General features: G+C 35.0%; 1 protein-coding gene across 4 annotated transcripts in view; it reads right to left on the minus strand.

Moving 5' to 3' along the window:
* Positions 1-1,382: 1,382 nt before the first annotated feature.
* LOC126974202 (calcium release-activated calcium channel protein 1-like) overlaps positions 1,383-14,796 on the minus strand; it is an 84,980-nt gene continuing 71,566 nt past the window's right edge. For all 4 annotated transcript variants that reach the window (XM_050821652.1, XM_050821653.1, XM_050821654.1 and 1 more), the window contains 5 exons: positions 9,395-9,590; positions 6,959-7,103; positions 5,755-6,018; positions 3,933-4,034; positions 1,383-3,418 (listed from right to left, as the gene is read on the minus strand). In XM_050821652.1, coding sequence (XP_050677609.1) covers positions 3,270-3,418; positions 3,933-4,034; positions 5,755-6,018; positions 6,959-7,103; positions 9,395-9,590 — 856 coding nt within the window. In that variant the 3' untranslated portion in view covers positions 1,383-3,269. The remainder of the gene's footprint in view (positions 3,419-3,932; positions 4,035-5,754; positions 6,019-6,958; positions 7,104-9,394; positions 9,591-14,796) is intronic.

Genomic DNA, 14,796 nt, shown 5'->3' on the forward strand with positions numbered 1-14,796 from the left:
TATTGCTGTCTGTTAAGGTATAGTTTCGACTAGATGCGTCATTATCATCGTTTCAGCCAGAAGACCGTCCGCTGCCCTCATCCAACCTATTCCGGCGATGTTGGCCAGATCATCGATCCATCTTGGTCGTCGCGTCGAGCTATGTTTTTATACCCTATAATTTTATTGCGATTTCAAAGCTGTCATCTATGCCTGGATATGACATCACTGGCGCGATTTAGATGGCGGCCTGTCCCCATCGTATCGCACGGGATTTAATATTATTTTTTGCATAAGTTGACATGGCGCTAAAGCCTTATGGTGTCGTGTGTGTTGGTTATTTTGTTTATTGTTAATGATTTCTGATCTCATAATCCCAAATTTATACTTATAATGCAGATTACTTAATTGGAGAAAATTTTAAGGTAGGTATTTATATCAAGCGTGCGCAATGTGCATCAAATGGCTTCCCGGGTTTTAAGCTATTGCATAGCTTCTATCGCGGGCCTTGAGCGTGGAGACCGAATCCAGAAATTCCGTAACAAAAATGACCTACGACCCCACTTACTAGATCTATATAGATATTTCGCCACGGTCATTACAGTTGCCGTGGAACAGCGGTTATCACGTATGCTTTTTGTGCAGAAGGTCCCAAGTTCGAGCCTGGGGTACGTCTTCTTTTTGATTACTTTTTTTTTTATTACGTTTTTTAATTTTTATTATTATTTATATTTCTCCGAATCCAAAATTGGACGAGGTAGAGCATTTTATTCATCGCACTTTACTGGAGTACACTGAAGAAGGGTCGAAAATACTTAGTACAAATGGTAATAAATTTCCACTTATTTTGGCTGGTGATTTCAACATCAACTTCGCTGATAAAAAATCAGAGCGGTTGACAACTGTTCTTTCGAAAATATTTAATTTGAAAATGAAGAATGATCCACAACGAAATATGGAACCACAATAATTGACGCGGTATTTTCCAGATATTTAGAAAGATATCAAGTCTGAAAGTTATGTTTTTTATTCTAGTTAGTTACCATAAACCTATAGTTTCAATGATTAATATTCCTGAATAACCTACATGTATTGTAAGATAATAAAAATATTTTGAACATATAATATATAATAAAAGAAAAAAAATTGTTTTCTTATCGGTCACCACTCTCAAAAAGTGTAACTTGAATTAATATCAAAGAAAAAAAAACAAAGGAAAGGAAAAAAGAAAAGGATTGTATAAGTTGATAAAAAATGCTATGCAATAGCTTTACCGCGGCAGTCCCCGAGTGCCACACGTCTTTTTTTTTACATAGTTGTAATGCATGTGCTTATGGTGACCTAGTACCTACAACAAGAAAGTCATTTATATGACGTCAACAAATACAAAGATAAACAAGAGCTTTATCGGAAAATTTTATTTCATTTATATTGTAAAGATATTCATCTCCTATAAGTATATTTAAACAATAAATAAATAGATTAACTGAATAAAACAATTTTACATTGGTCCAATTTTAGAGTCTTAAATAATTATGGTTAATGTGTTCTAATTTAACCAAAATAAAAAAAACAGTTTTGCATCAGGCAGAAAACAAATGAGATCTAATTTCGAAGATCAGTATGATAATTCGAGAAAAAAAAATATTTTAATTTTAGCAAATAAGCAAGTAGGTGTCAGTTTGAAATGGCGATATGTATTGAATGCCTTAGAATTTTTTTTTTAGGATTTTCATATTATAAAGACATTGTTAATGGATACATGCCTTAACTTTGTAAAGTACCTAATAAATGACGCACTTTCGCCCCGATTGTCACGTCAATAAGAAGACACGCACCTACCGAGAAGAAATGTAAAACATATTATTTATTCGCATAGGTGATGGCCCTTTTCTGAACAGGCATATATATGCATTAATTACCATTTAAAATAAAATAAAAACAGATTATATAGGAATTTATTCAAGTTTATGATGTCTCATTCTTTTTCGAACTAGAATTGAATTACTATTGTCTTAATTTAATTAACTTTAATACCCAGGTAACTGTTTTTCTTATTTCAGTCATATTATTATAAAAACATTTCGAATTTAATATAATTTTCACATGTATAATGTATTGTAGGATCCAAAATATCTTTAATTTTCAAACTCCACAGGTTATAATCTAAGGCGATGCATAGACGGTAGACTGTGGCACGATAGTTGAATACTTACAGAGGATGCTACACTAAGTTTTTGTTTGAAGAAAAAAAACCTTTTATAGTCGAAACAATCTAGTCGTCTGCGCAGTGCCTCAGGTATATCGAGACTGATTTGGAATTTATTGGAAACATTTTGGCCTTTAAGTCGACATTAATTGAGTTCAGTTAAGCAAGAATTAGAAAGAGCAAAACTATTATAAAACATACTATTTATAATCTATTATAACTATCTTAATATTAAAAGTGGAATAAAAGTGATCAGATTGTTGCGTAAGGTAATATAACTCAAATCACACATTTGCAGTACAGTCACAGGCTTAAGTTCTTAATTATTTTTAATTTCTTTATAAAGTTGTGTGAGACAAATAAACATTTTAAGTATTTTTCTTACTCAACACAATTCAAAAGGCTAGATTCACAGATCAGATAGACCAATATTTACAAATATAATTTGATAAAACATAACGAGAAAAAAATAATCAAAAACGACATGTTGCTTTGAAATTATATAATAAAAAAATTGATGAAATTTTAGTTTGTCTCGAAATCGCCATGCCAATGAATAAATTATCTATTTATACAGAGCAACAATTGCTGTATGATTTTCTATGACCATAGTTACTTTTATGTTACGATTTTTCAAATTATCATATTATGTAATAATTTCTAACAGTAAGAAAATAAAACTTTCATGGTTTGAAGATATTTCAAACGTCAACATAAAGACGTGTCAAAAATAAAACCAGTATTGCCGTCGAGGCAGGAAATGAGTGAGAAAGGGGGTAGACATATATTACTGCCAATAATTGCTCACTAATAAGTAATAACGTTAGTCGCCCCCAGAGCAAGACGTTTGGGATATCGTCGAATCATGGTCAATCTCCCTTTAATATTACTAATAGAGAATAAAAGAATTGGAAGAAATAACATTTAAGTTGGCGAAAATGATCTTCATATTTTGCAACAGACTAATAATTAATATCACTTTAGTTTGTTGCCTATAGTCTACAGGGTAACTAACACTATTTATGAACTTAGCACAGCCTCAGTTAATTGCACTTTTATATAATTAAATATTGCCTTTTAGTTAATGGTACATATTAACTTTGACGGTAGCCGTGTCTAGATCGCGTTTCATATTTTCCAACTGCCTGATGTCTTGCACTGATGTCTCGCATTTCTGGACCACGAGAGAGTGGTAGAAGTGTATGGCAAACGCGACGAATACTATCAATACTGAAATAAAATAATTTATAATTATTGATGTACTAATCATTAACAATTGAAATTATTGGTTTCAGTATGGGCCTTATTCGTCTTAAGTGATAAGCCCGCCCTTTAAAATCTAGAATGATCGTCAATTTTGCTACTTGAATATGGAATATTGATTAAAATATATCTTTAGCCTCTTCACGAAATGCACTTCAACGCAAACTCAAATGTTTTAGAATTTGCCCTTTAAGGAAAGGTAACATAATATGTGTAAAGCTTTAGTTTGCATCATTTATTTATTATTCAATGGTGACGTATTCTTAGAATAATAGAAAATGAAAGCATTTTATTAAGTTATTCACATGCAGTTGCTGATAAGAGAGTTAATTCTTCATCAAAAAAATAAGAACTCAAGGAATTCGTTTTGCCACTGAGAGGCTTGTAGTACAGAATGCCAGTTAGGTGGGTATCTCTACTGACTGCAAACAGTAGTGTGCAAGCAAGACGTCGCATCTACTATATAACAAAAATATCTTACCAGGAATAACGATGACTGTAGCTGCAGTGGCCGCGGCGAAGGAATAGTCCCAGAATTTTACCCAGCACAAAATTGCTATCTCGACTAGGAACAGGAACAGTCCTGAAATATAAGAAAGTATATTAATAAACGGCGCTGGAGTGTTTTAGTCAAGCAAGAACGGAGCTCACTCATTCTTTTAATTTAGTAACAGTATTGTGTACACTTTTTGAAGCCGGAACGCGAGACCAAAATAAAAGTATATTATTTGGCCTTTTATTATAAGGCTTCCAGCTGGTTAAAATGCCAGATGCACTTTTTGGAAATCTAATATTTTGGGATAATCATATTCTTCATTCTGATTCCTTAGTATGTACAAAATGGTTTGCCATCGAAAGTCAAGGATCATAACATTTTTATTCTTTGCCGGTTTGACAATGTTTTTGGTTGCATGGTAGATATGCATGGCAAGTAACATGTTTATGGTAGATAGTTATAGAATGGCTAGTAGGGTCATCTGATAATTGATAGCCGCCGCCTACACTTTCTTTAAAAACTCTCTTGAAATGTGGATACATAGACGAAGACTTAATTATTTTAAAATGAAAATCAAGAATTAAAATGCAGAGGCAGTATTCTTCAGTTGCAGTTATACTACAATACAACGATGCTGTAAATTCTTGAAGGTACCAGATCATAATAAGAGAAAACATATCATCAGAATTAATTTAATAATCCGGTCATTACAAGAATGGGTTAATCAACACACATTTTATGTAAATTTTGTGAGTTTTCTTGGGTGTAATTTCCCCAAATTGACATTTTCACACACACATTTTATTAAATCAGATGTTAAAAATGATATTCGTTTTGCCATTTGTGAACAAACTTCAAGAAAACTTTGAGACAATTACGTAAAAGGAAAAATATTTAACTTTGATCATTACTCCATAGGCTGCCATGAATTCGCAACAAATTTCAACGCAATGTTTTCCGACGCCCACTTGAATTGTTCTATGTTTGCTCCCACCCACAATCACGCGGTAAAAAGATTATGTGACTCTATAGTCAAACAATATATAAATGACTATTCATGTAGATTTTATTTTGTCTGTTACAGTGCTGAGAAAATAGCACAGTAGACTGATAATACCTATATCATTGCAATACAAACAATTCAGTCAACCGACTAAGATGAGATGGAGCGGGTACTTCAGTACCATGCATTCATGCTCTTTGGACAGCTATGTGTTACAAGGTCGATGACTATGGCAGTTGATAGGTACTATTTTTCATATCAAGTTTATTGCACATACATACCTACATCTGTTTTATTTTAAATTTGATTATTATTAACATTAGCTTTTGGATGTATAAATTTGATAAAAAATTCCCTAATATCCATCGGCAAACCTACACCTCCGTTTATCGCGGTTAAACCAGTGCGGTCGCACCGTCTGAACATCGCCTTAATCCCAATTACCTACGTTCTAAGCTCGCGCAGCTAAAGATAATAGTATAATAATAAGATACCTTATGGAATAATGTAATTTTACCAGTGGGAGGCTCCTTTGCTTAGTATGCCGATTAGATTATGGGTTACACAACGGCGTCTTTTTCTATCGTGAAACATAATTAGCATTTTTGTGTTTCAGTCTGAAGGGCGCAGCAGCTAGTTAAATTACTAGGCAAATGAGACAACCTCTTATGTCTCGAGTGACGAGCGCAATTGTAGAGCCGCTTAGAATTTTTGGGTTTTTCAAAAATCTTATTAATTAGGTACCATCAGCTGAACGTCCTGTTCGTCTCGTCCCTTACTGTCATTAAAAAAAGTGCATCTCACCTAGCACGGTACTAAACGCCCACGCGAGTTCGATGAACCCCCGCATCCTCTCGTGCGGGGAATCCCTCAGAGCCGTCGTGGGTCCTCCGGGCTCCATCTTGCTGACGGCGTCGATGTTGGGCAGCAAGTACGTGGAGATCATAAGCGCGAAGATGTGGACGGCCACCAGCACGGTGGTGCAGACTGCAAACATCACGAACAGCCACTCCGGGACGTTCGTGGGCTCGTTGATCTGCAGTTCCACCATCGCTACCATGGCGAAACCTGAAATAAGTACAAGTTAATGTGTAAATTATTACACTATTTAAAACGGACAACTATTGCATACCTACAATGACGTTCTAAAGGTACACATGGACATATCATTTGCTTCTTTTTTTTCGAGAGGAGTAAAATACATTTACGTATTGAAGACCCCGAAGCCCATATGTCGGGCTCGGGTGTAAACACCCCCTACCGACTTAAAACCTCCTCTGTACTAATAGCCCTAAAGGCTTTTACAGCGAAGCCAGGCGGGGGCCTTGGAGGCCGAAAATGTAGTTCACAGGCGCGGGGCGTCTCGGAAAGAGGCTCGAAACCTCGGACCGCCTGCTCACTAGGCTGGATGGAGACAAGATCACTAACGATTTAATATATCTGTTAGTCCAATGTACTCTAGGTTTGAAGAGACTTCGCACTCGCCGGCGAGTGCAGTGATATATGTATGTGTGTTTGCAAAGATGTGTGGATGTATATAAGTGTGTGACTATTTGTGTGTAGTGTTATTGTAGGTGTGTAATTTGTGATGTGAGTGTGAGTGGTGTTACACGATTACAGGACGAGGACTACTTCGTCGGGCTTCTAACAAAGTGTGTGAATTGTAATCATTCGCAGTGTGATAGCGGAACGGCAAAAGTGTGTTTGAAGACAATGTAAGCACACTTCTCATAATATATCGAAACATCATGCATTGTGAGATCAAAGTATCCCGCCGGGCGTCCCGCCCTTGTTTCGCTTCAACTTGAGCAACTACTCGCGTCAATTTGAACACGTCCATACAAATTAGCTGATACAATCGGCGCGAGCAACTTCCGTCCCGAGTCCGCGCGTTTTTCGCCTCAGTTTGAACAGAGCTTTACCAGACCCGTGTGTAATCTCTTTTGTCATCCTCTTCAATAAATATTGTTGTTTTAGTATGTTATTGTCGGTTAGGTTAGCCCTGTACCTGATAGTAGTTCGGAGGTAGTCGCGGTGGCTTTGAGCTTTGCTCTGGACATGTGCAGCCTACGCCAAGACAGACGCTCAGAGCCAGGCGCTCCCTCGTCGTTCCACCCCGGAGCTGGCATGGCTAACGCAACCTCACTGACGCTCTGAAATGTATATTTTATAAACTAAACAATCGGTGAACGAGAATAAAACCAACTCGTCGCATCATTGGTTGAGTGGTGTGTCGGATCGTAAAATACGACATAATGTACCTATTAAATACCGATTATTAGTGACTAGCGGCCGTTTTCAATAACGTATCTCTAGTTACGGATACCGTGCTGTCACCAATGACAGGATCTTATCTATCTATACTTATGTCAAATATAGTTATATCCAATGCTTTATGTCGATAGGTTATTGAAATGTAAGTAAGCGTACCTAAAAGGATAGATTTGTCTATCGCTAGTAAGTTAAACTAAGGATTAAAGGTTATTGAAAACGGCCGTTAATCTTCAAAATAATACAGATACAGATAAGAATCTGAACTTTTTTATAATAACATACAAAAGGACCATGCGTCAAAACGGTCTTAAACCAACAACACTGAGAGTTATGTCACTAAATAATTTTTCCAAATCTACTTCATTCATATTTTAGTCAGGTAGAAATGTCTTGAGAAAACGGGTTTCATTTGGAGAATACTTACGCTAATTAATTCTGTATGTTAACTACAGGAGGCTGGTTAAAAAAATATACCGTAATAACTAGGTCTGATAATAAATGTAAGTTTATGCGAAAAGCCTTATTAGATATTATTATATATATTAAAACAATTCTTTTTTACTAAAATATTTTATTTTTGTATAAAAATGTTTTTTGTTCAAACACTTCGGTTCCTTAATAATTACTAAACAGTATTTTTATACTTCTTTTTCTGATAGATTTACTCTGAGTAAAATATTAATGTCTCAGTTCTGTAGTGGAATTGAACTTGTCTCCCATAAAACTAGTAGAAAGTAAATTTAATCGCCTGAAACCGAGAGCTTTGTTGGTTTTAGGACATAATTTGCAACAAACGTTACACAAGAGCAGAAATAAACAGTTTTTTCGTTCGAATCCCGGTAGGTGCACACATTTATATGATGAATATGGATGTTTTTCACCGACTTGAAAAAGGAGTAGGTTATCAATTCGATCGGTATTTTAAAAAAAAAATACCGATCGAATTCATACATAAATGTATGTACACCGATTACTCTGAGATTTATGATCCGATTTACGTAATTCTTCTGTTTGATGCGAAATATATTATTACTTACTGACACTAAAACGTAAAAAATAAAAAAACTACGTTTAAAAAAAACGGCACTGACTTAAAACCTATCAATAGGTAGCACATATAAATAATAGTATTTTATTAATATTAAAGGGTTTGCATAAGAGGTGTATTAAATTAAATTTTTAGTTATTTGATACTTTTTATTTTTTGAAGTCGATTTTTTTAAACGTAGTTTTTTTTATTCCAAGTGATGAATATGTGTTTATGTATGTTTAAGTAAGTATAATTAACGTTGTCTTGTACCCATAGTACAGGCTATGCCTAGTTTGGGGCAAGATAATTTGTGTAAAAGTGTGTTACAAAGAATTTGGTATGACTCTTCTTCTGAAATCTTTCTGATTACGTTCGTTACTGTAGTAGTTAAAAGCAGATTGTAGCAGATAATAACGCGTTGGTTGTGGTTTGATCATACAAAACTTAGAGCCCGCGCAGACAGAGTGCGGTCAGGAGTTCCGAGTTCCGCGTTCGGCGTTCATTAGAATATACTGATTACCTACTGAGTCTATAACAACAACGCACACAGCGGGCAGTCTGACTCTGACCGCGGCGGTGAAAACGGAACGTCGCGTTCCAAGAGTTCTTTTCCCGCCAAGCCAGAGAACGCCGGAACGCCGCGATGTCTGAGTTTGGAATAACGGAAAAGTTAATTGAATTGGTTTGGGAAAGGAGTTTCTTAATCGACATTCAAAAATAAATATAGAATCGTTGTTCATTTTTAAGTAAATCCTGAAAATTATTGCTGAATCTTCTCGTTCATCTCGAGTTGTGTTAATTGAGTGCACCCAATGCTTCCTTTTCTTCTTAGAAGCTGCTGAGCTCCACAAGATCAATAATTCTTCATCGGATGACGAACTTTCTTGTGACATGCTGCATGTGCAAAGACCCAACCGAAACTAGAACGCGAGAACTTGCACGCCGCTTGTGTGCGTTGGAACTCTTGGGCGGTCAACGGTCACTAGAACGCAGAACTCTGACCGCTCTCGATCTGCGCGGGCTCTTAGGCTTAGTATTTAGTTATTTGTGTAAGTAAGGCTACGTTCAGTTGGTGCCTATATTGAGGCTTTAATCTAGTACATAATATTTGATCGAAAAATTGGTTAGTCAAAATCTTACCCTCATGGATTGGTTGCACTGGCATGGGGTCTGCAAGAGTCCTGGGCTCAGTAGCACGGTGGTAGCAGTAGACTTGCTGGCCAACATGTTGGGGGTGATACTGCCGTTGGGAGTGCTACCCTTTGGATAGTCGTATTCGAGACTGTGCGGCGGAGTCACTGATATAGTTGGGCTATCTACTGCAGATACCTTGAATCTGAGGAATTAAGGAATAAATTTACCACCTTCACACTTTTTTACCTGTAATACTTTCACACTTTAGATTTAATTTATTAATTAAAAACCTTATTAACTAACACTAACAGTCGCTCCAATGTGCGATAAGATTAGAATTATTCACCCGCCAATTCAAATACACACGGAAAAGAAGATGCAATATAATACAGAAAACGTTTATCTGTCACTTTCATACAAATACCAAGTTAAAAATACGTCATCCCATAGCTGGATTGAAAAAAACTTATCATTTCTCATACTCGGAAAGTAATGATGTTTTGATCTGATTATTATAGAGAGGGAAAAACTCATACAAATTACTTCCCACCTATGGGCCGGAATGAACTTTGAAAATAGAACTGCTGTCAGCTGTGAAGAGTTTTATGTAAAAAAACTAATTCAAAAAAAATCTGCGGCCATGTGACTTTCCAAACAGCCAGTGTGAACTTAGCGGAAACTTCTTTGAGCGATAAGCCGCAACAATTACGCGATGAGTTCCATATTTAAAATTTAAAAAGTCGACTTAAATTATCTTAATTTGACAATTCATTTTAAATAGGTAGTTACTACTTATATCTATTATATATATAAAATTGGAGGTGTGTGTCCCTATATTTCACCTTGCAGCCAAAACTACGCATCGCAGACCAAAAGTGTTTGTATGTGGCAATAGGTACAAGGTTCCCATTGTGCACTATGGTGGTTGCAAGTCGATAATTATAAGGGTGTAAAAGATACGGGGGTTGAAAGATGTTAACTTTGAAAATCTATCTATTATATAATATATAAAATTGGAGGTGTGTGTCCCTATATTTCACCTTGCAGCCAAAACTACGCATCGCAGACCAAAAGTGTTTGTATGTGGCAATAGGTACAAGGTTCCCATTGTGCACTATGGTGGTTGCAAGTCGATAATTATAAGGGTGTAAAAGATACGGAGGTTGAAAGATGTTAACTTTGAAAATGTGACTATTATTGATCTAAAATGGTCTGGATTGTTCAGGAAATTTCTGGAATGTTCTAGAAAGCTTTAATATGTATACCAATGTTCTGATCGATCGAAAATGTTCTAGAAATTCTAGAATGATCTAGAAAATTCTAGAATGATCTATAAAATTCCAAAATGATCTGGGAAGTTCTAAAATGATATGGGAAGTTCTAAAATCGACGTTTAGGTTCTGATCGAATGAGAATGTTCTAGAAAATTCTAGAATGATCCAGAAATGTTTAGAATGATCTGGGAAATTCTGGAATGATGTAGGGAGTTCTAAAATCTACGTTTAGATTCTGATTAAATAAGAATGTTCTAGAAAATTCTAAAATGATCTGGGAAGTTCTAAAATCTACATTTAGATTCTAATCGAATGAGAATGTTCTAGAAAATTCTAGAATGATCCAGAAATGTCTAGAATGATCTGGAAAATTCTAGAATTATATTAAGAGTTCTAAAATCTACGTTTAGATTCTGATTGAATAAAAATGATTTAGAAAATTCTAGAATGATCTAGAAATTTATCGAATAATCTAGAACATCCAAGAATAATTTGGATATCTTTGGAATGTATTCCAAGGCTCTGATTGATCAAATATATTTGAAATGTTCGAAAAAATTCTAGAATCACCTAGAAATTTCTAGAATGATCTAGAATATTCCAGAATGTTTTAGAAATGATTTATATGCCTCGGTTTTGAACGATTAAGAATGTTCTATATATTACTAGATTGATCTAGATTGTATGCTAATTTTCTGATCAATATAGAATGTTCTGGAAATTCCTCCAATGATCTAGAAAGCTCCAAAATGTATCTCAACTTTTTGATAGATTAGAAATATGCTGGATCGTTCTAGAAACTTTTAAAATTTCTTGAGATACTTAAAAGTCGAAATTATTAGAACAATCCGGAAAATTTGGTCGGTAGTGGGGATAATTTTTGCGACTATATAAGCCGAAATGTCAAACCCGTGCTTCAGTCGATTTTTTATAAGAATTGTATAACGAAAAAATAAATATTAAAAATTAAATAAACATAAATAACAGCGTATAGTGTTTTTTAAAGTGAAGAATCAAAAGTTTTAACGTGCAGTGTAATACACAATATTGTTTCTTTTTTTTTTAGTTTTTTTATTTTAGTGCAGTGTGAAAAAGGTGAAAAAAAAAAAATTTAAAATATTACTAACGATGCCGAAACGTAAATGCGTATTCTCACGTTCTCGAATTGTATCGAAAAGGCAAAAAATGTCACGGAGAAATGAAACTACAGACGAAAGAGAACAACGTCTCACATTACTTCGAGAAAATTATCATCAAAGTCGAAATAATCAGACTGAAGAGCAGCTTAATGATTCTAAAGAAACGGACCGAATCAGAAAAAGATTGCAAAGAAAAAGAAAGACAAATGAACAGGCAGATGATAGAAGAATACAAAATGCAATAAGAATGCGTGATCTTCGACTAAATGAACAAATGGAGGCTCAAGTTTCTAAAACAACTGTATATTCTGTTCGTCAAAAACGTCGGGAAAAATACAGTCTTGAACAAGAGGCGTTTCATTATAATCATACTAGAAATTATTTTGAACATTCAAGTATAGTGATCGGAAGAATGAATGAAGTATGCAAATTTTGTGAAGCTAAAAAATTCAAAGGAGAAACGCAAAGTATATGCTGTTCAAGTGGCAAAATTAAATTACCAGAGTTAAAATCACTGCCACCGGAATTTCTAGAATATATGAAAGGAGAAACACAAAATTCTAAAGAATTCTTACAACAAATTAGAAATTACAATGCATGCTTTCAAATGACTTCATTTGGAGCAACTGCAGCAATTGAAGAAAAAGAATTTAATCCAGTATTTAAAATACAGGGACAAGTATATCATAAAATTGGATCATTATTGTCACTCCCAAATAATACTCCGAAGTTTTTACATATTTACTTTGTAGGAAATGAAGAAGACGAACTGGATCAAAGGCTTTCAAATTTTACAGAATTGCGTCGAGATATAATTCTTCATTTACAGCGCTTTCTACGTGAAAATAATGAGTTGATAAAGATATTTAAGACTGCGATGGAAAAAATGGTTTCGGATAGTTATAAAATAATAATTCGGGCAGATAAAAAGCCAATTGGCGAACACGAAAGACGATTTAATGCACCTCAAGTAAATGAAATAGCCGTAGTTATGGTGGACAATGAAAGTAGTTATAGGGATATTGTGGTACAACGAAGAAGTAATAAGTTGGAACGCATCGCTGAAACTCATCACATGTATGACGCCTTACAGTATCCACTAATATTTTGTCATGGTGAAGACGGTTACCATTTTAATATTCAGCATGTTGATCCACAAACAAATAGCCCTACAAACAAAAAAGTTTCTTCCAAGGAATTTTACGCATATCGGATAATGGAGAGAGTGAATAAATACAATCATATACTCAATTGTCGGAAATTGTTTTTACAGTTTATTGTTGATATGCAAGGAAAAATAGAAGCAGAAAGATTGTTATTTATTCGTCTAAATCAAAATAAATTACGAACGGATGAATATATTCACTTACGAGATGCGGTAGCCAATGATGGGGATGTTGAAAATTTGGGACGATTAGTAATTTTGCCTTCTACATTCATTGGTAGCCCTAGGCATATGCTTCAATATGCTTAAGACGCAATGGCGTATGTGAGAAAATATGGTCGTCCTGACTTATTCATAACGTTTACGTGCAATTCGTCATGGAAGGAAATTAAAGATGAGTTACAATTTGGACAAAAGTCACATGACAGACATGATTTAATTGCGCGCGTGTTTAAACAGAAACAAGTAAAATTCATTAATGCAATTGTGAAGAGTTGTATTTTCGGAAATGTTAATAGCTGGATGTTCTCCATTGAGTGGCAAAAGAGAGGGTTGCCACACTCACACAATTTAATTTGGCTGAAAGAAAAAATTCACTCAAATCAAATCGATGACGTTATTAAAGCAGAATTCCCAAATCCGGTTGAAGATCCTGTTCTATATGAAATAATCGTGAAACAAATGATACATGGACCTTGCGGGGCACTTAATATGCAATCACCCTGTATAAAAGATAATAAATGCTCAAAACGATATCCAAGATCATTTTTGAGTGAGACGCAAACGGGAGATGATGGATATCCGCAATACCGACGTCGACCACCGAGTGAAGGAGGATTTACAGCAAAAATTAGAGTACGGGGTGAAGAAATCGAAATTGATAATCGATGGGTTGTCCTTTATAATCCGTTATTATCGAAAATGTTTAATGCACATATAAATGTAGAATATTGCAGTTCAGTTCAGTCAATTAAATATGTGTGTAACTATATTAACAAAGGAAGTGATATGGCTGTCTTTGAAATTACAAATGAAAATAGATATGATGAAATTTTAAGTTATCAAATGGGACGATATATAAATAGTAATGAGGCAGCTTGGCGTATATCGGGGTTTCCGATTCATGGCAGGGATCCAGCTGTTTTTCACTTAGCAGTTCACCTTGAGAATGGGCAACGGGTATATTTTACTAATCAAACAGCACAAAAAGTTGCAAACCAACCTGTTGATACTACGTTAACTGCATTTTTCGAATTGTGTCGAAGTGATCTGTTTGCTAGAACTCTTCTTTATGGAGATGTTCCCAGTTATTACACATGGGACTCATCGCGAAAAGTATTTAATCGACGAAAGAAAGGAGTTTCGGTCGAAGGATTTAAAGGTGTCTTTAAAGATAAAGCTATTGGTCGAGTATATACGGTACATCCAAAGAATGCTGAATGTTTCTATTTACGTCTACTACTTCATGAAGTACGTGGACCAACTTCTTTTGAAGATCTTCGAACAGTAGATGGTTACATTTGCGAAACGTATCGTGAAGCATGCCAGCGTCGTGGTTTATTAGAAAATGATAATCAATGCAGGCAATGAAAGAGGCAGCAGAAACAGCAACAGCGAATCAACTGCGAGAACTCTTTGCTATAATTCTAACATCGTGTAATCCTTCAAATCCGAATAGACTATGGCTGAAATATCGTGATAGTATGAGTGATGATATTCTAGCAAGACTACGTAGAGAAAATCAAGATATGAATATTACATTCAACGATAATATTTATAATGAAGCTTTGATAATTTTAGAAGATCGATGTTTCGCAATATGTAATCAAA

Source organism: Leptidea sinapis, chromosome 31 (genome assembly GCF_905404315.1).
Source record: "Leptidea sinapis chromosome 31, ilLepSina1.1, whole genome shotgun sequence".
Taxonomy (NCBI): domain Eukaryota; kingdom Metazoa; phylum Arthropoda; class Insecta; order Lepidoptera; family Pieridae; genus Leptidea; species Leptidea sinapis.